This window comes from Lissotriton helveticus, chromosome 10 (genome assembly GCF_964261635.1).
Source record: "Lissotriton helveticus chromosome 10, aLisHel1.1, whole genome shotgun sequence".
Taxonomy (NCBI): Eukaryota; Metazoa; Chordata; class Amphibia; order Caudata; family Salamandridae; genus Lissotriton; species Lissotriton helveticus.
In genome coordinates this window covers 61576170-61602389 of record NC_136071.1, presented here as the reverse complement: position 1 = coordinate 61602389, position 26220 = coordinate 61576170, and the positions used below count along the sequence as shown (strand labels likewise).

The following is a 26220-nucleotide window of genomic DNA, read 5'->3' as shown; positions in this document are numbered from 1 at the left end:
AATCTTCATACCCGTATTCTAAAGCATCAAGCAGGCGGCGGGCTCCTTGTTAGACACTCGGTCTGAAAATCATCAACAAGTTTCCCGCTAAGGAGCCTCTCTCCAACAGGGCAGGCAGTGCAGGGTAGCGGAACACCCCTTTTAAACAGCAAACATTATCTCCTCTTCGTTTCAAAAAAGAAAGGCACTGCACACTGGACTTTCAGGTAAGCAGAGGTTTTAATCTTCGTACAACACTGTGGCTGAGCAATCCTTTAAGTTCTTCCTGACGCGTTTCAGCCGTCTCAGCAGCCTTGTTCACAGGTAAATGGATTGTGGCGTGCTCTGCTCACTAGCACGCTTTTAAAGACTGCCCGTGTGCCGAGTAGTCCTGGAATACAACAATCCCCAAAATGCATTGCACCACCTTTCAATCCCCATTCCTCGTAAGTGCAATTCGTTATCCACCTTATAAGTTCAATTCAGGGACATCGCACATGAGGAAACCTGGGCATGGTTTTGCAGTGCATATTTTCAAATGTTAGTGTCCAAGCCACACCTTCAAGTTTTAAAAGAAACCTTCGTGCACCTTCCAGTCCTAAGTGAAAGATGTACACCTTTCACTCCCCTGCCATGCTGTCGCTTATTTAAAAAGGCTGAAATCTTCATACCCGTATTCTAAAGCATCAAGCAGGCGGCGGGCTCCTTGTTAGACACTCGGTCTGAAAATCATCAACAAGTTTCCCGCTAAGGAGCCTCTCTCCAACAGGGCAGGCAGTGCAGGGTAGCGGAACACCCCTTTTAAACAGCAAACATTATCTCCTCTTCGTTTCAAAAAAGAAAGGCACTGCACACTGGACTTTCAGGTAAGCAGAGGTTTTAATCTTCGTACAACACTGTGGCTGAGCAATCCTTTAAGTTCTTCCTGACGCGTTTCAGCCGTCTCAGCAGCCTTGTTCACAGGTAAATGGATTGTGGCGTGCTCTGCTCACTAGCACGCTTTTAAAGACTGCCCGTGTGCCGAGTAGTCCTGGAATACAACAATCCCCAAAATGCATTGCACCACCTTTCAATCCCCATTCCTCGTAAGTGCAATTCGTTATCCACCTTATAAGTTCAATTCAGGGACATCGCACATGAGGAAACCTGGGCATGGTTTTGCAGTGCATATTTTCAAATGTTAGTGTCCAAGCCACACCTTCAAGTTTTAAAAGAAACCTTTGTGCACCTTCCAGTCCTAAGTGAAAGATGTACACCTTTCACTCCCCTGCCATGCTGTCGCTTATTTAAAAAGGCTGAAATCTTCATACCCGTATTCTAAAGCATCAAGCAGGCGGCGGGCTCCTTGTTAGACACTCGGTCTGAAAATCATCAACAAGTTTCCCGCTAAGGAGCCTCTCTCCAACAGGGCAGGCAGTGCAGGGTAGCGGAACACCCCTTTTAAACAGCAAACATTATCTCCTCTTCGTTTCAAAAAAGAAAGGCACTGCACACTGGACTTTCAGGTAAGCAGAGGTTTTAATCTTCGTACAACACTGTGGCTGAGCAATCCTTTAAGTTCTTCCTGACGCGTTTCAGCCGTCTCAGCAGCCTTGTTCACAGGTAAATGGATTGTGGCGTGCTCTGCTCACTAGCACGCTTTTAAAGACTGCCCGTGTGCCGAGTAGTCCTGGAATACAACAATCCCCAAAATGCATTGCACCACCTTTCAATCCCCATTCCTCGTAAGTGCAATTCGTTATCCACCTTATAAGTTCAATTCAGGGACATCGCACATGAGGAAACCTGGGCATGGTTTTGCAGTGCATATTTTCAAATGTTAGTGTCCAAGCCACACCTTCAAGTTTTAAAAGAAACCTTCGTGCACCTTCCAGTCCTAAGTGAAAGATGTACACCTTTCACTCCCCTGCCATGCTGTCGCTTATTTAAAAAGGCTGAAATCTTCATACCCGTATTCTAAAGCATCAAGCAGGCGGCGGGCTCCTTGTTAGACACTCGGTCTGAAAATCCTCAACAAGTTTCCCGCTAAGGAGCCTCTCTCCAACAGGGCAGGCAGTGCAGGGTAGCGGAACACCCCTTTTAAACAGCAAACATTATCTCCTCTTCGTTTCAAAAAAGAAAGGCACTGCACACTGGACTTTCAGGTAAGCAGAGGTTTTAATCTTCGTACAACACTGTGGCTGAGCAATCCTTTAAGTTCTTCCTGACGCGTTTCAGCCGTCTCAGCAGCCTTGTTCACAGGTAAATGGATTGTGGCGTGCTCTGCTCACTAGCACGCTTTTAAAGACTGCCCGTGTGCCGAGTAGTCCTGGAATACAACAATCCCCAAAATGCATTGCACCACCTTTCAATCCCCATTCCTCGTAAGTGCAATTCGTTATCCACCTTATAAGTTCAATTCAGGGACATCGCACATGAGGAAACCTGGGCATGGTTTTGCAGTGCATATTTTCAAATGTTAGTGTCCAAGCCACACCTTCAAGTTTTAAAAGAAACCTTCGTGCACCTTCCAGTCCTAAGTGAAAGATGTACACCTTTCACTCCCCTGCCATGCTGTCGCTTATTTAAAAAGGCTGAAATCTTCATACCCGTATTCTAAAGCATCAAGCAGGCGGCGGGCTCCTTGTTAGACACTCGGTCTGAAAATCATCAACAAGTTTCCCGCTAAGGAGCCTCTCTCCAACAGGGCAGGCAGTGCAGGGTAGCGGAACACCCCTTTTAAACAGCAAACATTATCTCCTCTTCGTTTCAAAAAAGAAAGGCACTGCACACTGGACTTTCAGGTAAGCAGAGGTTTTAATCTTCGTACAACACTGTGGCTGAGCAATCCTTTAAGTTCTTCCTGACGCGTTTCAGCCGTCTCAGCAGCCTTGTTCACAGGTAAATGGATTGTGGCGTGCTCTGCTCACTAGCACGCTTTTAAAGACTGCCCGTGTGCCGAGTAGTCATACATATATATATATATATTATATATATATTACATATATATGTCAATCACTCAAAGGTTGCCCCAAATGAGAGAAGCCAGCCGGCAGTACGATAATCTATTTATTTGGCATGAGCTTGCAAACAGACAAAGTGGCACAGGTTCGATTTCAGTCTTGATTTGCAAAGCTGTGACCAGACGCCTTTCGGGGAATGGAATCCCCTTCCTCTGTGGTAGCTTGCTGAAAACAGATGGATTTGATCACGCACCTTTTGTTTGTAAGTGGGAGTGGCCCGCCAGGCCTCCTGGATCTCGTAGTGCGTGATTGATAAAACCTCCAGTGAGCCCATCTGTTTAAATAGTCTAAATCCCACAGTGGGTAGAATCCAAATCATGCGCCAATGTGTCCGTCCTGCTTTGTAGCCAATGCCATTGATACTGCCCCTGGTACGCGGAAATCTTCGAAACAAAAGGTGCGTGATCAAACCTGTGCCACTTCGTCTGTTTGCAAGCTCATGCCAAATAAATAGATTATCGTACTGCCGGCTGGCTTCTCTCATTTGGGGCAACCTTGGTGTGATTGACATTTTGAGCGGCGTGTCCGGCCGCGAGAGAAGCTCACCACTGGATAGTGGGCCTGGGAGATCACAACGTTGGTGATTTCCGCGTACCCACGGGGGACCCACGGACAACGTCGGGGCGGGCGGGGGCCCTGAAGCCTGAGACAACGTCGGGGCTTGCGGGGGCCCAAAGGCCTGATTGCTCCCGGACAACGTCGGGACGGGCTGCTAGTAGAATATAAATCAATACTGTTCCCAAATCCTTCCTACTACAATTGTCTGCTTGTCTGGGTTAAACACAACCATATTCAAAAACTAAGAATACATCAGAAATCTCATGATGCATGCAAGCAAAGAGAGCCCGCTCTCAGTTTTATCTTCTATATTGCGTCCTTTGCTCTTTCAAAGCCACAACACACAGAAGCTAATCAGAGAGCTGGTATGATACACTTTTATTTCTAATAGATCACCTACAATGGTATACCAAACAAGTTCAACAGATTGCAGAGAGTGCAAAATCAGGCATTCAGGTGACCTCACTTTATCCAGGATGGAACTCCTTGAATTTCAACGACAAGCTTACAAAGGCCAGTCTGAGGCCAGTCTGAGGGATTACATGGACTCAAAATGATCTTAAGGATGAGCCAAGCAACTGGCTTGCAGATATATCTTGAAAAGGGATTTGTTCAGGCTTTTTGGTATGAAACAGTCCCTCGTATGTTGATAGATGTTTACCACTGCCACGGGTGCCCCAGCTGCTGTGACATCTGGATCATTGATCACAATATTTTGTCAAAAGCAAACATGGATCATGTATGTGGGCTATGACCTAGGCCTCTCTCATGGACTTCTGCCTGCTTACACTGGGAGGGATGCTCCAATAGCTGCACTCCAATGGTGGTCAATATAGCTCGGTTTTAGTTTTTAGTGATCAGTAGAGTGAAAAGATCTTTTTACTTGGGTCACTGAAATGGCACCACCTGGCCCACTCTGATAAATGCCTCAGTTGTGTGCTTAATTCACACTTGGCATGTATTGGCTAGTGCGCACAGCTGAGATTTATGTGTGACTGTGGGAAGGTACAATGCCTCAGAAAATACTGCAAATGGTTACATATGCCCCCCGGGATACATGCATGCCTGTGAGAAGATACAGTGCATCAGAAGATAGCACACATAATTTTGTAAGCTTGCTGTGGTACATATGTGCTTGCGAGAAGGTGTAGTGCATCAAAAGATAGCTGGTGTGGCTGCTTTTGTGCATTGGGGCATATATGTGCCTCTGAGGAGGTACAGTGCATCAGGAAACATCACACATGTACATGTGGGGCTCTATGTGGGCCTGTGAGCCGGTACCACATGTAGGACATGATGCACAATGTTGCGTAGGCATGCTGGTAAGCATAGCTGCCCATATGAGGGTGCAGTACATTAAAGGATATGCACATGTGTATTTGTGTGCACAGTGGTGTCTGTGCTTGCAATGGACACAACACATGAAAGACATTGGATTTGATTTTGGGAGGGCCTGTGCTTGATGGATTATTAAGGAGAGATATAGATTCCTCCTGGACATATCTGTATATTGTTGCATTCCTGGGAGCTTGGTGGGGTACACATTGGATGAAGGAAGAGCCAGGCTGTTCGATGCAAGCCTTAGTGTCTCGGCTCTTTGATCCTGAAAGGAGGCTGGGGCCATTTGTAAGCCTTTTGATGAGCATATCGCTGAGGCTGACATCCAGGTAGGAGCTGCTACTCAGTCCTGTGACCTGCGTTAGGGGCTATCAAGATTGATGTGATAGACTACTCCATGGAGGAACAGTACAACAAAGGAGTGGGCACTTCACAGTGGCTAACCCCCAAAACATGAACTTCAAAAAGAGAGATGTTCAATCATGTGTGTGCGAAAATGGATTATGAAAAGTGGAGCTTGATACTCCCAAATTGTCAAACTGAAGCTGTACATCAGTGGGGAGAAGCTCCGCAGGAGCTCTCCTTGTTGTGACGAGGACTTGGAATTAAGTGTCTGATTGTCTCCGTGGCTGGGTGAGGGGACATCACCCAAGAGAATCAAGACCATTTGTCTGCGGCACCATTTCTGCCTGGTTCATGACCAATGGGTCCTATTTGGAAAAAAAGATTGCCTTTAGGGAGCAAGGTCAAGTGAGCGCCCTATGAAGAAGATACCGGGAGTAGAGTAGGATAATCTGGTCCATCAATAACAGCCTGCTGATCAGGGTGCCTGCCTGTGTGAATAGGATGTCAAGTGGGGTCCATGGAGAGGACAAGACCGCTATAGCGATTGGATAATCGGGAGGGGACAGTTGCTAAGAGGAATGGTCACCGCTCCAGGGCTGTGCTACCATTAAGAAAGGGGTTTTGCCCCTGGTAGAGCTGGGACCCAAAGATGGCTGATTTCTCATTGATTCTGCTGATCCCATATGTCTGGAGGGGTCCAAGAGAAGACTAAGCACCGTCATTCTGTGAGTGCTATCAAGACCCTCTGCAAGTCAGAAGGGGGCCAGAGTCCAGGAACGGGACCATCTCCCTAGGACAGCATGCAGTTGTAATTATCAGCAGGTTGTGGCTTCCGGAGTTGGTCCCTATTTTCTCCTACATCAGTCTTGGAGCCACCAAAACCCATCAAACACAAGGAGATGATGGATGGAGCTCGGAAACTTTTCAGACACTCACCCCCAGTCACAGATCTGGGTTGAATCCATCATCGTTCTTTAGCTCACTTTACCACCCCAGTTCAGACCCAGCTATATGCAAATCAGTCTTGACCCTGTGCCTCATGGGAACTGCCAAGCCAGGTCTTACCTGTACCTGAAACAAGCATCCTGGGCCACCAAAACCCAGATGAAGAAGTGTTACCATCAAATCAGAAGGGAGCCGTAGACATCTGCCACACAGCCAACTATGCTCATTGTCAGGCCTGGAACACACATCCATGGACTCCGACCTGACATCCAAGTGTGTGTGGATAAAATACTGGGCCATTGGGCTCTGGGGGAAATTGTCCTGACTGACACATGCATGGGTGGGGACACATGAACTTTTTCTAAAAGCCCTCATTGAACTTCTAAGTCTTGAACTCAGTAGCAATGTATCCATAGATGGGAAATTAGGACAGGAGTTGCCTCGGGTAACATTAGCAGACGTGCCTTGAGATGGCTTTGTATATTCGGTGAAGTGTTTTCTATTGTACTGTGTGTTCAATTGGGCAATCATGTCTTGCTTATTTGCGTATTTTGAGATGTGAGTCTGTGCTCACCTTAAACCAGTCTCCCTCACTAAGGAGCCTTGTACTGCTTGGCCTGTGCTACCACTGAGAGTCAGGTGCTTCAGAGGTACTTGGCCCAGTTTATCAGAACCCATAGTAGACCCTGGGGCATCGAAGTGAATTGCTTCAACCATCACATTGGGCCCAGTAACTCTTGCTCCCGTGGCTATAATGTAACTTCCCCTGAGCAAAGTCCTATGATTCTCTTGTGCAGCTACCATACTAAAGTGACTGCAGGGTGGAATTTCAGAGTCATACAAAAGTTTACAATTAATTAATAAATAGGAACATTTCTGCTATCTTTAATGGGAATGTAAGATGCAAGGAAAACAAACACTTTGGCTGTTCTAATGGCAATGTTCATTGGCTGAGTTTGTGGCAATGTAAATAAAGCACTCAATTTGACTGAGGATGCCAATTGTGTGTAAAACCTAATTTAGATCTAGGTGTACGCTCTGCCACCCTGTCCCTGCCCCACTCAATCTAACAATGTTCAACATTACGGCAGCCATCGACAGACATTATCTTGGTAACTGCTCTACCATTATGATGATGACATGGAACTTGAGGAAAACATGCATGCAGAATGCTAAGGATCCACCCTCTCTCTCACTCGGGAATTGCAGTGATTGGGGAATCTCAGGGATTCTCCGGGCCCTGTGGACATGGTTAGTGCCTTGTTTGAAAATTTACTGGATGTGCTGTAGGTCCTTGCCTCTAGTAAGTTTGATTCCCACAGGCCTGCTGCTCATCCCTACCTCGGGAGTACCTTTGGAAACAAGGGCATTATATGTGCTGCATGGCTAATAAGGATTCTTGATCCTCTCCCTGGGCCACAAGGAAGTCCAACTGTTCTCCTGCGATCAAGCTGTGTGTGAGGGGCAAATTTATCTCAAGTTATGAGCTAGCAGTGCCTTTCAGCCTTGCTTCGCCATTGTACTTTACCTGTCTGTTATTGTCAGAAATTAACATTGGATTTCCATTGACTTGGCATGATGTGTTACTGGTGCTTATCAATAGGTTTGATTAATTCCCAAATGTACACAGGATAATTCTCCCACTCTACTGAAAAAACTGCTAATGATTAATATCTGGGCATGAACCACATGCACTAATACATTACAGCAATATACTGCATGTTAAGTTGATTGTATAAGGTAAGTTTAATCTTATCGGTAGCAGGGTCCAGTTCATCTACTTAGTGAGGTAAATTTACCTAACCCTGCAAATCAGCAACATAATAATAATTGAAATAGCAAAGTACCTTATTCAAAGGGAATGCCTCAATTGACTATATTTTACTGATATTCATATAAGTAATTGTAATCCCTCATTGAGGGATGTATGACGTTACAACGCATACTTTTACAACGCCTACCTTTACATCGCAGTTTTTACAATGCATGCTGTTACAACGCGTAGCGCTAAGGGGTGCTGGATAGTGAATAGTTTAATTTACTATTCCAACTCCAGTCCCCGTGGATAGTAGGGAAGGTGTTGGATAGTAAATTAAATCTATTCCCTATCCTAGAGCGCCCCCCAGCGCAATGCGTTGTAATGACATGTGTTGTAAAAGTTGCGTCGTAATGGTAGTGCGTTGTAAAAGTTGCGTTGTAAAGGATGTTCCCCCTCATTGAGCATTCAATACCATAACTTTTGGAGTAAGTCTCTGTTGCACTTAATTATGGTGTGCACAACATTTAGTTTATGCAAAAATACCAGATACACAGGGTTACTTCCACCCTGGAATAATGATAACTGGGATTATTTCCTAAATCTGTAACATTTTATTACACCTACAACTAGTCCTTCTAAATGTCATTACAGTAAAACGTCATGGATAAATGTCTGTATTTGTTCAATAGTGAAATCTAACATATCACAGAGTTGTTTTTAAAAGAATCCATCTGCTTTTATTCTCAGATTCCTTGGAATGTATGAACTGCCCAGATGACCACTGGTCAAGCAATGAAAAAGACAGATGCATTCGGAAGAAGATTGACTTTTTGTCATACAAGGAGCCGCTGGGGTTAATCTTGGCTATTATCTCAGTCTTTCTCTTCCTCAATGCTACTGTTATCCTGTGTATATTCATAAAATATCAGCACACCGCCGTTGTGCGGGCCAACAACCTTAATCTCAGCTATATTCTCCTTGTGTCCCTCATGCTGTGCTTCCTTTGTTCCTTGATTTTCATCGGTCTGCCCAGCAGAGTGACCTGCATGGTTCGTCAGGTGATCTTTGGTATATCCTTCTCAACTGCTGTTTCCTGTGTGATGGCTAAAACAGTCACAGTGGTCATTGCCTTTAGGGCCACCAAGCCCAATAGCAACTTGAGGAGATGGATTGGCACCAGGACTTCTTTATCTATTGTACTAACTGCCACCTTCATAGAGCTGAGCCTTGGTGTTATCTGGCAGTGGACATGGCCTTCTTTCCCAGAACTTAACAACAGTTTTAACAGTTGGAAGATTGAAGCTGAATGCAACGAGGGTTCAATACAAATGTTCTACTGCATGTTGGCCTTTATGGGATTTTTGGCATGTGTGAGTTTTGGGATTGCTTTTTTAGCCCGGAATTTGCCTGATACCTTCAATGAAGCCAAGTTCATCACCTTCAGCATGTTGGTGTTTGTCAGTGTCTGGCTCTCTTTTATCCCAGCGTATCTGAGCACGAAAGGAAAATACCTAGTAGCAACTGAGATTTTTGCCATCTTGTCCTCTGGTGCTGGTGTTCTATACTGCATTTTTGCTCCAAAGATTTACATTGTCTTTTTAAAACCAGAGAAGAATACAAAGAATTTAGGGCACAAACATTAATACATTAGCTATAGAATCAGTATCTGGAGGGAATGCCCTTTACACTCCCCTTCCAAATACAAATTATGTATTTATTGTAAAACTCAAATTGCGATTCGGTAGCATGTTACCTATTGGCAATTTGGGTTTTATGTACATTTAAAAAAAACATTTTAGAGAGGCAAAGGCTCAAATTTGACCTTTGCAATCATTTAACCGCTTTGTACATCAGGTCCAAAGGGTTGTCACCATTGGAACATATGACAATCCAATTTGCAAACATTTACAGCAAATGTCAGCCTAGTTTCTTTAATTAAACGTGCAGTACGTTTTCAAACTACACTACAAAAACTACATACTGCTTAGTGAGTAAAATGACATACTCTGTATAGCACACTGTATCGAGCATGTCTAACAGTTTTGTCTGGTAGTTTGGCACAGGTGATTAATCTTGACTTGAAAGTAGTAGCATCTCTTGTATCTCCTTGTCGCAGTCCAGTGAGGGTAAGAGCTCTGAACACTAGTTCCCCTCTTCGTCTCTTTCTCAATCTGTTTCTTGAGTTCTGACAGAAATTAGTATCAGTCTCTCAGGAAAAGAAGAAACAACAATATGATAAAATGACATAAATCTTACGCCAGGAAGGATAAAAGATAAAAAATATAATGAAACATTGCATTCATATTACACTGGAGAGTAACCAAAAAATGCATCCTAGGAAAGAGAGAGGAAGGAAGGATAGGGGAACAATATATGATAATTAGTAAAAGCACATGGAGATAACAGCAACTTGTATAAGAAGAAATAACATTGTAAGCATAACAGTGAGGAAATGGGAAAACAGAATAACAAGAGGATCAATAACAAATGGCAATAAACCTTTAAAATAAAAAATAGAAGGCAAGGGGAGAAACTAAGGTGGCTTTCGCACGTCATCTGATCCATTGTTAGAAACAACATTCAAAGATTGAGTTAGGGATAAATAGGTTGTCAAAGGAAGCCATAAAAGGTCGCGTTTGATTACCAGGGAAATAGGAGATATATAATTAGTATCCAGGCGATGATGGAAACATACTGTATTCCACCAAGAGCAAAAGGTCTCTTTGTCTGCTTGTTTCCAATTAGAAGTGATTAAGGGGCTGAATCCGATTTGGGAAAAAGCACTCCGAATAGCCGTACGGAGTCTTTTTCCCGTACGAATCGTACCCTGCAACGTCCCCGTACGTACGACGTAGTAAGATTTTCACCCAATGCAGCTCCCCGTACGAATCGTATCAGGAACCGTACGACTCGAATTCCCGTACGAATCGCCACCGGAACATGCAGCAAGCGACGTTCGTACGGTTCGAACGCAGGTTTTCCCGACCCAGCAAGTACGATTCCTCCCGTCGACCCTCCGTACGACTCTTTTCCTACGGGAGCTGAAAACGTCCGGAAAAGCAGAGTACGCCACGAAACAGATACGGAACGGACCTCCCCGGGTACGGTGCGTACAACTCATGATCGCAGGGGTAAAGTGCGTACCCCTGCGATCATGGGGTGTACGCACCGTACCCTATGATCGCAGGGTGTACGGTGCGTACCCCATGATCGCAGGGTGTACGGTGCGTACACCCTGCGATCATGGGGTACGGTGCGTACACTCCATGATCGCAGGGGTAAGCACTGTACCCCTGCGATCATGGGGTGTAAGCACCGTATGGTGTGTATGTAAATGTGTGACCCTCCGAACGAATCGCACTTACCTGACGTGTACCGTACGATTCGTGTCTCCATTCCACAGTCCGGATCGTACTAGTCGGGTTGTACAGCATGTGTACAAATCGTAACGTCCACTGTGAGGGTCCGAGTCGTACGGAATCTCCGGTGCAATTCGTATGGGTCACGACGATTCGGACGGAAACTGTCCGTATGAATCGTACTACGCGATTTGTACGGACTAGTACGATTCGTACGGAGTGGGCTCCGGGTACGATTTGGACGGATCGGAATTGGACCCAAATTTATATGCAATGGCTAACAGTAAATCTAGAAGTTTAAAACGTAATGAAGTTTGAGGCCAAAGGGGGGAGAGAGTACCTAGGAAGATGTGAGTGGAGGAAAAGGGAATGTGAACATTGAAATTTTTCTGAACAAGTTTCCAAAATTGAGAAATTGGAGGACATTCAAACAACATGTGTTTTAGGTCAGCAGTAGGGCAGGGGCAGGACCGACATATAGAGGAAATGTTTGGTAAAAAAGTTGATAAATACATTGGGGAAAACAATGTCCGATGATAAATAAAGAAGAGGTTTTATGAATCTTTGACCATAATTTGTCCCAGAGAGGAATTGACCAAACTTGTGAAAAATACTTTTCCAATGGCAATTCAACCTTGGTCTTGGATCTATCCGTGGAAAGTTCGAAAGATTTATACGAAATAGAGGCCGTAGGGGAAGCATCTAATATAAAGGATACATTTTTATACAAAATAGGGAAATCATTAGTAGGAGGTAAGGAATGGAGGTATTGAACTAGGGAAGGGAAGGAAGAAGGAGATTATATTAAGAGTGAGAAGAGGAAGGTAGAGAGAATTGGAATTGGAGAGCAGAAAAGGTAAGAGGTTGATTATCTGACACGAGCTGGGAGATCCAACTCAAACCACAAGAATGCAATGATTTCCAATATATGGAACGATTATGAATCTGAAGAGATTTGTTATACCAAATAGATTGCTGATGAATGGGGGTAATAAAAGGATAGGAGGAGGATAGTACAGGGAGAAAAAGTTTACGAGAGTGAGAAATAATGGGAGAACGGAGAGAAGCCATATTAGAAGTGAAAGTCAAAACCTTCCAAAAATTAAAAGGAGCAAGAAAAGCACTCCCTATTTGTAACCAAAGAGAAGGAAAAAGAGGAAGATCATGAGACATCCAACGAGCAGCTTGTTTTAGAGAAAAAGCACAATGAAGTCAGGAAAGCGAAGACCCCATGAGTTTTATCGTGTTTTAACCCCTTCGACGCTCATGACGAGCTGGGCTCGTCATGAGGTAGCCTCCTCGCACGCTCATGACGAGCCCAGCTCGTCATGAATAAAGGGATTTACAAATTCTCAGCGTGCCAGCTGAATTCCGCCCGCAGCCTAGAGGTTAAAGAGGAAAGGGCTATACAAGAGCATTTACGTTTCCATAAGAATTTAAGGAGGATAGAATCAATCCCTTTGAAGTAATACTCAGGAGTATGAATGGGAATCATAGAGATAGTAAAGAAGATAAGAAGAAGAAGATAAGAGGTGAGAGCATCATCTTGATTGAGTTTAGATGACCCCACCAAGAGAGAAAAAGAGAGAAAAAGGGGATGCTAGTGTGTAACTGAATCAGTCAGTTTTTTGATAGTCAAAGTTCAATTAGAAAAAATCAGATAATAAAGGAGCGAACCATATGCCCAAGTATTTAATCTTGAGAGGTTGCCAAGAGAAACCAGAATGGGCAGAAATGTGTTTTTGATATAGAGCGTTTAAAGGTAGAATTTCACACTTATCAGCATTAAGATGATACCCAGAAATTTCAGAAAAGGAGGAAACGTGTTAAAGGGATCACTGACAGAATATCAAGGAGCAAAATATCGACCTGCCAAAATATTGAGGAAAAAATATAGAATGCCAGAATATCGCCTTCCTATTTACAAACAGGTAAATACAAAAATATTGAATCCAAAATATTGTTGTAAATAATATAGTTGGTAAAAATATCGAATTTTTTAAATATCATAATGTAAAATTAATGAAATAATAAATATGATTAAGTAAAACGTACTTAAAAATACTTAAATAGGAGGAGCTACAACAGCAAGCAAGATGGCCGCATAGTCTCCCGGCTCCGCTGACCTCCATCTTGCGCTCCAAGATCCTGTCACTTATCCTGATTTCCTGCCCCGGATCTGTGTGTGTGAACTAATCCGCACTCCGATGGTGTGGTCCCGGGGTTTTTCTGACATTGTGGAGCTGAGTAACGTCGTGGACCGATTTGTGGCCTAACCCAGTCTGCAAGCCTGGGTCTCGAGTGCTGGCTTAGCCGGGTCTGAGTTGAACAACAGCGGACTGTTGAGGGCGGCAGGGTCCGGTCTCTGGACCTTTCGGAAATTTTTGGATTGCTTTGCTATCATCTGCAGCCTGGTGTTGTGTTGGAGGTGAGGCGACGAGTGACGCACGGTGCGGTGTCGCGGGGTCCCTGACCAGGAGGCCCGGCACTTGCATCGCCGGCGCACCTGGGTTGGAGTCTCGTCGCGTACTAATGTATACTGACGGTTGGTCCCTCACCGCACAGTCCTGCTCCTGCTGATCTCACCCCGGAGAAGGCGCCTCTCCGTGGGGACCATTATGCCTGAGGAAATGTGGAACCAGGCGGAGCAGGCCCAAAGGGGCCCGTCATTGCGGGAGGTGCTGGCGGCCCTAAAGGCACTTCAGGCGACTGTGGCAGCTCAGACCTGCGGCCTGTTGTCGGCGGCAGATGGACTTAAAGGACTGAGACCGGATCCTGTCTCGATGCCCGAGACTCGGCAGCCAGCTTGCCTCTTGATCGACGCCCCAGTGGCGCAATTAGACCCAGTGCTGGAAGCTGTGCCTGCCCCTACAGAAGTGGATCTCCTTGAATGGGCTGTGATCGGTGACTTAACTACTTTTTTGGAATCCCCGGTTTTGCAGCTGTCGGAACATCCAACTGCTGTCCCTATCCTGGAACCTTTTAATTGGTACTGTGCACTGTTTTGGATTGTGTCGAACTCCCTCCCCAGTCGGTATATCAAGATGGCGGATGTGATAAGGCCTGGCTTCGGAGACGGGGAGGGACACCGTCGGTACCAGCTCCTTACTTTGGGATCTACTCTTCTTCTTCCATCTACTGAACTATGCTCCGACCACTTTTATGTATCTTTTGACATTTTGATGATGGGGCTTTATTCGTCTGAGGGACTCGGCGAATTCGATCGACGGGGCCAAGGCTGAGACTGTTGTTTGGGTTGTTCACTGTGGTCTTATCGGTAACGGGACTGCTTCATTAGCTTAACGGAGTCCGGGGCAGGGCTGGTGGTTCCCCCCGGGATGTTTTCTCAGTTTGGACTATTTGGATGTGACAGTTTCGGGGAGACCCCTTTGTTAGGGCAGGGGAGAGAGACCGGGAGCACGTAGAAGATAGCCCTCCTCCATTTTCCCCTCTTTGGGTGGGGTTTAATCTCTTTCTGTCTTTCTCTGCGTCTTTCTATTTTTCGGGTCTCAGTTCTTGGGCGACAGGCACGCTGCTGGGGGGTAGGCCGTAGTCATCTGCAGGGGTGCAGGGTGGGGGGTTGGGGGATGGGTGTTTTGTTTTCGTTTTATTTCTATGGCCTTTTTTCTTCTTATCTTTCTTTGACCTTTTCTTTTCTTCCTTTCCGGGTCAGTGTAATGGGTTCAATTTTATGGCCATCTCTGCTGTTTCATATGTGCCTCAATTCTCGCGATGTTTCAGTGCTACTGGGCGGGCACTCAGCTGGCGTGAACTGTATTTGTACGCTCGCTTACCATTAATAATATGTTTTAACGCCGCTGACTTACACGAAGATGATTTAACTGTGGACATATGCTATTTCGCCCCCTCCCCATTTTTTCGCAACTTGAGATATTGTATGGCACCTGATCCTTCTATCTTATATTATAAAATGGAACCTTTTTATCCTGTTACCAACTTGATATATTTACAACCAGTCCGTATATTGGACGTGGCGAATCTGCTCCCCGGGATGCTGAGTCTGGGTTTTGATTGTTTTATTGTGTTGCAACTGCTTAGCGGCCGGCCCTAGGGGTTATAGGCCCGTGTTTGTACTTGGTCGAAATGTCAAATAAAGGTTTTAAAAAAAATAATAATAATAAAATACTTAAATAACCTTGCAATTAATAAATAAATAATTTAATTAAGAAACATGCATTTTTATTTTTTAATACATATATATATAAACTTAATAATATTTAAAAAATATTCAATATTTTTAGCGTAGGATAGCAGGAGTGTAACATTTACTATTCCCACTCCAGTGAGTGAAACAGTAGGGAAAGCGTTGGATAGCGTAGGGGTAAAAATTACTATTCCCACTCCAGTGAGTGCAACAGTAGGGAAAGCGTTGGATAGCGGGAGGGTGAAAATTACTATTCCCACTCCAGTGAGTGCAACAGTGCAACAGTCGGGATAGTGTTGGATAGCGTAGGCGTAAACATGACTATTCGCACTCCAGAGAGTGCAACAGTAGGGAAAGTGTTGGATAGCATGGGGGTAAAGATTACTATTCCCACTCCAGCGAGTGCAACAGTAGGGAAAGTAATGATTTAATATGTAAATAAAAATAAATTAATTATCAATACCAATAAAAAAATGTTTTTAAATGAATTACCAATCACAAAATATTTAATAATGAATTAATAAAAATACCAATATATATTATTTATTAAAAATGTATTACCTATTAATAATTAATTAACAACAAATTAATTTTCAATACCAAAAATTCAAAAGTAATAACACAATTACCAATTAATAATTAAGTAACAGTAAATTATTTATCAATACAAACATATTTTCAAAAATTAATAAATTACAATTAAATTATGCCCACTCTATTCCCCTATAAACCCACAACCCGCTCCAAATAATAAATTAATACAATTAATATGAAGATCAATTAATCAATTAATATAAATTACCAACCAATTAATAAAAATTAATGAGCAATTAATAATTATTTAACAATACATTAATTATCAATAACAAAAAATAAAAATAAAAAATTACTTAATTGCAATTAAATTACTTCCCACGCTATTCCCCTATAAACCCACAACCCGCTACAGTACTAAAAAGCAAAATTAAATGAAAAATTATTATTAATTCATAAAAAATATTATTTACTTTACTATAATTAAATTACGTTCCACCCTATTCCCCTATAAACCCACAACCTGCTACAAAATTAAATTACGCAAAAATGTAATACCATGAAATTCATTACTTTTAAAACATGCAAGCATACATTACAAAAATATTACATACTTTTAACACATGTACTAACACTTAAAACACCATAAAAATGTGTTATTTTAACAACTATATTATGACTGTCGATATTACTAACTTCAATATTGTGAACATTTATATTTCTTACCTTAATTGCGATATTCTGCACCACTATATTTTAGCATATTCAGTCAATTCTATATAAAATACTCGATATTTTGTCCAGTCGATACTCCCCCGTGTAATGAAAAAGAAGTGATACCGTTAACAAGAATGGACGCTTGGGAGCAAGAGTATAATAGAGATATTAAAGTAGTACATTTGAGAGGAACGCCAGCCCATTTCAAGGCATGAAACATAAAATCCCAACTAATTCTATCAAATGCTTTCTCAGCATCTAAAGAAATGGCAGCTAGGGGATAATCTAAAGAAGAAGCTTTACTTAAGACGTTAAATAAGGCTTGTGAATTATCTGAGTTAAGTCGTCCTTTAACAAAACCGGATTGTTCCTGGCCAATAAGATCAGGTAAGAGTGGGTCCATTCGAAGAGCCAGAATCTTTGCAAACATTTTATAGTCAGAAAATTGGTCAGTAGTTCCTGCATAATAAAGGATCTTTATCTTCTTTAGGAATTAGGCAAATTAAAGCTTCTTGGAAAGTACCATGTGAAGAGCCATTTTCTAAAAAAAAGATTGAAATAAAAGTAAGAGATATGGTAGAAGAAGTGAGGCGAAGTGGTGATAAAATTCAATAGTACACCTATCAGGGCCGGGGGCTTTCCCTCGACGCAGAATTGAAACAGCGTGAGAAATGCCTGTTAAGGAAATATCAAATTCCAGGGAACTGAAATCAATGTGAGTGGAAGAGGGAGCAGGAAGAGATTGAAAATAAGCAAGAAGATCAGATGATACAGGGACGGTTTCGGAAGTATAAAGAGTTTTATATAAAGAAACAAATTTGTTTAAAATATCTTTATCCTTAAAAAGAGTAAGTCCAGTAGAGCTTTGTAAAGTCTATTTTAGTAGGTTCTTTCCTGGCTTTCAAATAATTAGCTAACAATTTCCCATTTTATTTTGGCCACCATAGTAACGAGCACTGCTTTTCAATAGATAATTAGAGGCAGCATCAGTGGATGATTTATTAAAAGGAATCTTAGCATTAATGAGATCTTTCAAAGAGGATTCAGAGTTGGAGTGATAATACGTATATTCCAATTGTTTAATTTTAACTAGCAATTGAGAGTATTTAGCTTCCATGGATTTTTTCCTCTGCGAGACAAAATAACTGATACAACCCCTAGCAGCAGCTTTGAAGGAATCCCACACCATAAATGGCGTCAAGAAGTAGGGAATTATTAAAGCGCCATCTGTCGGGGCGAGGAGAAAAAGGGGTGAGGTCAATATCTACCAATACAGGGGCATGATCTGAGATCAAAATATAACCAATTTCAGAATGAATGGCATGGTGGGCAAGGGGTTTACTGACAAAAAAAACCAATATGGGACTCTGAGTGATGGGTGGGTGAATAAAAACTATATTCTCAAAGGTCAGGGTGACACAGTCTCCAAATGTCTACCAAAGCTTTGTGACAAATAGTGGAGGTAAACTGTGAGTGCATTTTAGAGGGGAACATTTTTACCTTAGAATGTCTGTCTAAAAAGGGATCAAAGACTAAATTGCAGTCACCACCAAAAGTAATATATTCATCATCATAAGAAATTAACTCTTCAGATATAGAAGATTAGTCTCTCTTTCTGACATTGTGATTTTCACCTCTCTTTACCAACTAAATATGGCGCCTCTAGCAGCATCGCCCGGTTTTGTTGAAACACTTTCGACTCAAGATTTAAACAGGAATTTTACTCACAAAAAGATGCTTCATTCCAGTGTTTTAAAGAAGCACAGATCTTACGTACATAATCGATTCCAAAAATATTGTGACATGCAAATATTGTGTCAACAATCTAATTTCCCTATAGTTATAAAGGAAAGTACAAAAACGTCAACAGAAATATTGTTTCACACTAATATCGAAAAAAATAAGACAAAAATATTTTCTTTAATAAATACAAAGTTAAAAATAGTAAATCTTAGTACAGTAAACATATTTTGGAGTTTCTCTCAGAACCACTACCCAGAAAACTATACATCCAGTTTATTTTTTGGCACACTGCCTGTGAGGGGGTTCAACCAGAGATGGAAGGGTAGGGCCAGACGTGCAAAAGCTCTGCAAGCCAGTTTCTTTAAGAGCAGACAAGAGCCTTCTACACTACTACAGCTTCTGACCGGGCTTTGCTCATCCAAGGAAGAAGTGGTTTATACCAATTTGCAAACAACTTGGGGGTCGATTCTGATCTGGGTCGGAAAGCTCTCTGACCGAGCCGGATCTGGACTGTTTTCTGACCGAGCCGGTGTCCTGAGGTCCAACCGAGCAACTACGATGCGGCCGTATGCTGCGGGACTTGGTTCAGTCAATGGGAGTCGGTCGTACGACGCGCACATGGGTCCCATTGACTGAATGGGTACAACTCGCACAAGGGCCCCCCCTACAGTGGGTACATGTTGGTGCCATCCGCATCATACATGCCTGTGTTTGGGAGACCCTTGGGTCTCACCCTGTGTCTGAGTCGTAAGGCTACAGGTGACAGGGGGTCCGACGCGGACCCCCAAAGGCAACGTTCCGGACATTTTACGAGCTGGAAACTTAGGCTCGCACCGTCTGTCTGACACGTGCATCGTACTGGCTCATCGTAATTCGCTTCCATTGCACGGCACGGTCAGCTTACGGACAAGTCGTACGGAGCAGGTAGGACCCGGATACGATTCGGTCAACGAATTTCGCATTACTCGCATCATACTTGCTCTCACGTACAGGTGTACGAGTCTGTCAGAAAAAACGCGTACGGCTCAAACTTTTTCCAGCCGGACCGCGTTTGGTGCCGTTCCGACCCAGATCAGAATCGGCCCTATAGTGTGAGACAGTCCTCTACTGCTCTCAGGATGCCGCGAACATAGACAAGCAAAACAATTGTTTGTGCAGTAGCTAATGGGTCATTTGTACAGGAACTACGTCCTCTCAAATAGTCCCTTCACCGGTATCAAAAATCCTGTGACCTGATTGAGGGGCTCTCGTTGATTGCATATAAACCTAAAGTTAAATCTGGACAATAGGTTTTTAAGGGAGTATTGAGTTATTTAACTTTATTTGTTTGATGTTTTATATATATATATATATATATATATATATATATATATATATATATATATATATATATATATATATATATATATATATATGTATATATATGTATGTGTGTGTGTGTGTGTGTGTATATGTATATATATATATTTTTCTTTTTTTTACACACATAAAACAAAAAAACATAAAAAATAGACATTTACTAAAATTACAAAATATTTTTTTAATTATGTTCACATACCTAAAAAGATAATATCAAATTAAACAAATGAGCAAATAGTAAAGTCTGTAAAAAATAGACATACTATTCCCACTCCAGGCAGTTCAACAGTGGGGATAGCATTGGATTTACAGAGGGGTAAAATGTATTATTCCCACTCCAGTCTGTGGAACAGTAGGGAAAACGTAGGGCTTACATTTACTCTTCCCACTTACTGGATTGGAAAGCCATACCATTTAGTATATGTGACGTCTCTAGCAAAGATAATTGCTCCAGGGTCAAGTGAAGCTATATTGTTTTGGAGAGCCAAGAACCAGCTACCAAAATGCCCACTTAGGGTGAAGGGCTCCAGAAGCTCATCAGATAATCTATTAGTGTGATCCACACACAAACACACCTGCCTGCAACTCACAAAGGCTAATCCATGTGCCTAGATGACAAGCAACTGGAGACAACCCCTGTTGGCTGCATAGTGGGTCTGCTACACCTTAATCACAGGGATAAGAGTGGTGCCTCATTCCCTCAACTTGGCCCTCAATGTGTGGCCCACCTAGTGGACTTATGGTGTAGCCTCAAACAAAGGGACTCTTATGCTCTTCATGCTGTAGGTGGGGGGGGTGAGTGCTGAAGAGGCGAGACAGGGCAGTGAAGATCTGGGTGGCTGAGAGAGTGTTCCGCCAATAGTGGGCTGAAACTTTTATTCTCTGAGTTGTGTTGTAAATTTTTTTCCAGTGGTGCTTAATTTGTAAAACAAAAAGTGCAGGACCCAAAGCCACTACCCTGAGATATAAATATCAAGGAGCAGAATACCAAGGCTGCATAGTCTTGAGTCCATCCCATTCCTCTTTCATCCACTACACTCTCCCTGCCTCTTTATCTTATTCTTTTGGGTTAATTTTCACTAATGCTTTCTTTCTTTGTCAATGTTTTATCTGGCATTCTCTTTCTCTTTCGTTCCCCCTTTCACGTTTTTGTGCTTTTCTCTTTGCTTTGTGTGGAATTCTGATGAGGGAAAATAAGTACTGATCCGCAAAAATGAATACTGTTGCCCCATCTGCAACCATTGACCAAAAGTAATTGTTGGACACCACTTGGTGACACCATCACCCTATGTAACAACAGAGGGACTGCACCAAGGCCTGCTCTGGATGGGAGAGTACGGTCCCCCTGCACAACTGTGAAATCAAGTACGGACTGAGCGACCATTTGCCTTTGAAAATGTTTGTTAGTGTCCCAGAAAATAAAAGTACCTCCACTATTGAGACTCCGGCATGGTCGCAAGACCTAGTAGTTGAACGGCAAAATGGCCTCGCTATGAAATGGAGCTCGGTAGACCAAATAAAAACTTTTAAGAAAATAGAGGAAATTGCCTTGGTCCCCATTTTGGTATGTTTAGAGGAGAAGGCCTCAAATGAGGAAACACTGGAGGCATTTAGTAATATCACTACCTCTATTCAGAGTGTCCTAACTAGGTCCTGTACCAAAAAAAGCAATAAAACTAAGGGCTGGTTTGATTCTCAATGCACAAAGGCACATACGGCCCTGAAGTTAGCATTGAGTAACAAACCGAGGGATCATGAGGAAATAAGGGCACATAGGAAGGCATATAACCTAGCTAGGCGCCAACGTAAGAAAACAATTAAAGATAAAGCATGGCAGGATTTATTGAAGGCCGCTGAGAGTAAAGACGCAAAATTATTTTGGCAGGTAGTCAACGCACCTTTCCTCAACAACAAAGTGATGGCTAGGATGGAAATAGCCATTGATGAAAAATCCTGGATAGAATTTTTCTCCAACGTCTATAGTAGCAGCCAGGGGGACTCGCAAACAGTGAGTAATTTTCTCCCCATCCAACTTGAGTTTACCCTTGAAGAGGTACAAATGGCCATAAGCTCAACTCAGAATAATAAAGCCCTGGGACCAGATGGGATCCCTAGTGATCTTTACAAGATGAATATTGATCTATGGGCCCCACTTTGCTCGCGGGTCTTGGGTGCATGTTGTGCCAAAGGTTTTATTAAAACATGGGCAGGATCAGTGATAATTCCCATCTACAAAAAGGATGACAGGGAAAGCCCATCAAACTATAGACCCATATCTCTCCTGGACTCATTAATGAAAATCGCAGGGAGAGTGGTCCTGACTAAAATACAGACGTGGGCCGAGGAACACGATATTTTAACCACTGTACAATATGGGTTCCGGTCAGGGATGGGCACGGTTGAGCAGGTCCTAAATTTTGTATTGCTACAAGGGAAGTACACCAGGGCTAAAGATGGTTGCTTGTATGCAATATTTGTTGACCTCTCCTCTGCCTTTGATTGCGTAGTACACGCAAAACTTTGGGAAATATTAGAGGAGATGAATATGGACCCAGCTATAGTCCTTTTTCTGAGACAATTATACTCAAGTGCAAAGGCCAAAGTAAGGTACGGATTGGGGGGGAATGCACGGGGTCCTTCCGCATACAGAAGGGGGTGAGACAGGGTTGTGTGCTGGCCCCACTACTTTTCTCATTATATACGAACAGTCTAGAAAAGGAATTGGTGGCCAGTAACATCGACTCACCGAGGTATGGAAATAGGCAGATACTTTCCCTCCTGTATGCGGATGACGCAGTGTTGATGGCCAGGACTAAGGTGGGTGCACAAAAGGCCCTAACCAAGTATGTCGAATTCATGGAGGTTAGAGGCCTTAGAGTTAATGCCAAGAAGTCCTTTGTGATGTGCTGTGGTAAAGGCGGGGGCAGGTGTAAACAACTCAAAGTGGCAGGCCTTCAAGTAGAACACACTAAAACATTTCCATACTTGGGGGTTATAATTGAAAGATCGGGTGCTTGGGGCCCGGAAGTGAAAAACAGGACCCTAGCTTTTTTAGCGATCGATCGCAGCTGTTATAAATTTCGCAAGTAAATTGGGTAAGAAACAGCCTGGAATTATGCTCAGTATTTATGTGGCAAAATGCAGAAGCATTGCTCTCTATGGTGCAGGGATTTGGGGGTACCAGGATGTAACATCGCTTCAAATTGCTGAAAACAATTTTTTTAGATATCTGTTGGCCCTTCCAAAGGGCACATCTGTTTATAATTGCCACGCAGAATTAGGTATGGACCATTTAACTGACTTGATTAGAATCCAACGAATTTTGCTGTAGCGCAGAGTCTGGGCGACACAAGAACTTGGTCTAAACCAGGAAATAATTAGAGATGTTATGGCCCTCGATAATGTAAAGCACATTAAATGGCTTGAGTATGTCAGGAGGGTGCTAAACGATATACAAAGGCCAGAATGGTACAGTAACCCTAAATTAATAGGGGAAATCCCAAAGAAAGTTTCGAAACATCTATGTATGGAGCACTTCAATATAATAAGACTTGGAGGGGAGGTCACTAAGAAAACTGTGCCCGAACATCAATTGCTGTTGAACACCCATAGAATACAACCTTATCTAAATCTCATGACTTTGGGGTTTGAACGCTTTATTCTGACCAGATTCAGATTTAATTTATTCCATCGTCTAGTGACGTTCCCAGCTAAAAACGACTGGCATAGAACTCTGGCCGTATGCCCATGTGACAACATGTCATCCCAATCCACTTTCCATCTGGTCATGTTCTCTAAACTATATAAAAAAGAACGCTGTAGATGGATTAAGCAATACGTGAGAGGTGGTGCATGGCGGCAGTGCAGGCCAGCGTATCTGAATTTGCAGCAACTGGGGAACCCTGCATGCATAATGTTTATGACAATGTTTTTTAAAAATGTTTTAAAAACACGGAATTTACTATGAACTGTTAACTATTCGATAGATTCACTTTATGGATTTAATACTTTTTTAATTCAGATGTTATTTATTGGTGCTGATTTGTATAGATGTATTTTGTTTCTATTATTTTTAACATTGTGAAAATCGAATAAAGCCTATTGAATTGAATAGAAGTACTATCCAATTTAAGTGTGTTAGCATTGTTGGTGCACCTGAATTCTGATTCTCTATGGATAAATATGATTGAGTATTGGCATTCCATTACATAAACAAGTTACCGGGCAGTGATGAAATCAATATAAAAATGTGTGCTACTTGAAGTGCAGAAAGGTCTATGTATAATGGATGTCAAAATTGGTACCTTGCCCATCAGAATGGACTATATAAAAAATGCAAAGAATTGTAAGGTAATTGCAACACAACAAAACACCAATGGGCATATTTACAAGCCCCTTGTGCCACTTTTGCGTAATTTTTAACATAGGAAAAATTTAGCAACGTTGGTGCAAGGGGCTTGTAAATAAGCCGCATAATTTCAGAAATTCACTTTGATATACCTATACAGAATACGGAAGCTAGTGAGGTAAACGAAAGCAAGAATGAAGTTTTGGTACCGACATCTCAATCAACAATGTGCCCATTTTGTGGAAGTCATCAAGGATTGCTAATACAGAAACTTATATAGAGGGTTTGTTGGTGGTACTATTTTGGATAATGCACTTTTCACCAAGGTTTCTGTTGAAAGAGCACATCGTACAAAGGCACTTGGTTGTCGACTTGGAGCACTTTGTATATCTATACTTACATGACTGAGATGAGTTACTTTGCCTGGCAAGGGAGAAAAGAATCATAACACATGAAGAAATTACTTTATTTGCTTTCCAAAATTCATAGGTGTATTGCTTAATTTAGCGTACTGCTTAATTTAGCCTAAAGAATGGTATATTGATGTGATCTTTGCCTTTTCTGCTTATGTAACACCCCCATTGCATTTCATATATACATATATTGGATTGCACATTTTTCCTTTATAAATATGCAGTGCATTTATTACTGTGTGCAGGTTTACTGCATATAATATTTACTTTATGCAGTTTTGATAGTGCATCAATTATTCATATATCTGCATTAATATGATTTATAATATATGACAGCATTTAGTGAATGGCCAACAAAATTAAGATGCCAATTCTTGCACTTGACATTATTTAAGTCAAGGAGTGGCTTTTTGAAAATAATCAGAAACGCAGTTATGCCTAGTGCAGACATATATTTGGACGAGAGGAAATCTTCAGCTGTGTGTCCTGGGAAATTGGTTTATGTGAGTCAAGCTACAAACATCTCAAGCTAAGCCAACTGATCGATATTAGTTCAGGGTACACCAAGACAGACAGAGACCTTCACAAAGAACAGAACAACAGGCTTGTGGTTAAGCTAAGGTATATCGGTTAGCGGCCACCTCAAGAAACTCAGACTGGCACTTTTGCTTCTAAAATAGCACAGCCAGTTTCTAGCAGGATGCGGTTGGACTAGAACGACTTGTTCCATCATCCAGTGCAATGAATTGCAGAAACAGATTTAGAATGTTGTTGTTATTTTTACTATTTTTGCTTTCATTGCCACTATTTTGTTTGGTTTAATTGCTACATCTGTATATATATAATTTGCAGTTGTTTAGGTCTAGATTTTTAATAAAGTCTTTAAAATATATAGTGTGTGTTTTAGTGTGTGTCCTTTGATAGTGTGGAATTTTGGGGGCTCACTAACAAACAAATAATCCTGTTCCACAAATTTGATTTGGGCGCAGAACGTACTATCCTCATGCAATACCCTGGTAGTTTTTGGCTTACAGTCCCCCAGGTTCCTGTCTTGACAAAATGGTAAGCTAATTCTGAGCCTGAGCTTTACCTGGAGAATTTAGGGGGCATAAAACAGGGGTTTATTTTGCATAAGCTGCCAAATAAAAAGGACCAGATTCACTAACATTTTGCGTCATGTGTTCACCACTTTTTTGGCAGCACCATGATGCAAAAAGGTAAGAGGGATGACGTACCGGAAGGCTGAGACTGGGTAACTCAAGTTCAAGTTGGAGCAATCTAATTGTGCGCATTCCGGCTGTGACCGGCAACACTCATGTCGTGACAGACTGAAGTCTGTAAACGCATAGTTACGGAACCCTACTTGAGACTGCATCCGTGGCTTGGTTTATATTGCTAAATATACATTCTGGATCTTCCCTAACCACACTGGCACAAGAATTTAACTCAAATCCGAACAAGCGGCTTTCTCCAACTTGAACTATTGTCATCTTGGAACCCTGCTATCCGGTCTCAGCCTTCTGGTACGTCATCCCTCGTACCTGCACCCAGACCTTTATATAAATGGTCCCACGCAGGTCATTTTCTATCTTGCCTCCAAAAGCAGCTTGGCCATTGAGCCAGGCAATTAAGTCATATGTAAACAGGCATGCTAAT

The 26220-nt window shown here is 42.4% G+C and overlaps 1 protein-coding gene across 1 annotated transcript in view; it reads left to right on the top strand.

The window, feature by feature from the left end:
• LOC144783900 (extracellular calcium-sensing receptor-like) overlaps positions 1–10102 on the top strand; it is a 174724-nt gene extending 164622 nt beyond the window's left edge. The window contains exon 8 of the mRNA XM_078662641.1: positions 8674–10102. Within this exon, the coding sequence (XP_078518767.1) occupies positions 8674–9569 (896 nt within the window). The 3' untranslated portion in view covers positions 9570–10102. The remainder of the gene's footprint in view (positions 1–8673) is intronic.
• The last annotated feature ends 16118 nt before the right edge of the window (positions 10103–26220 follow it).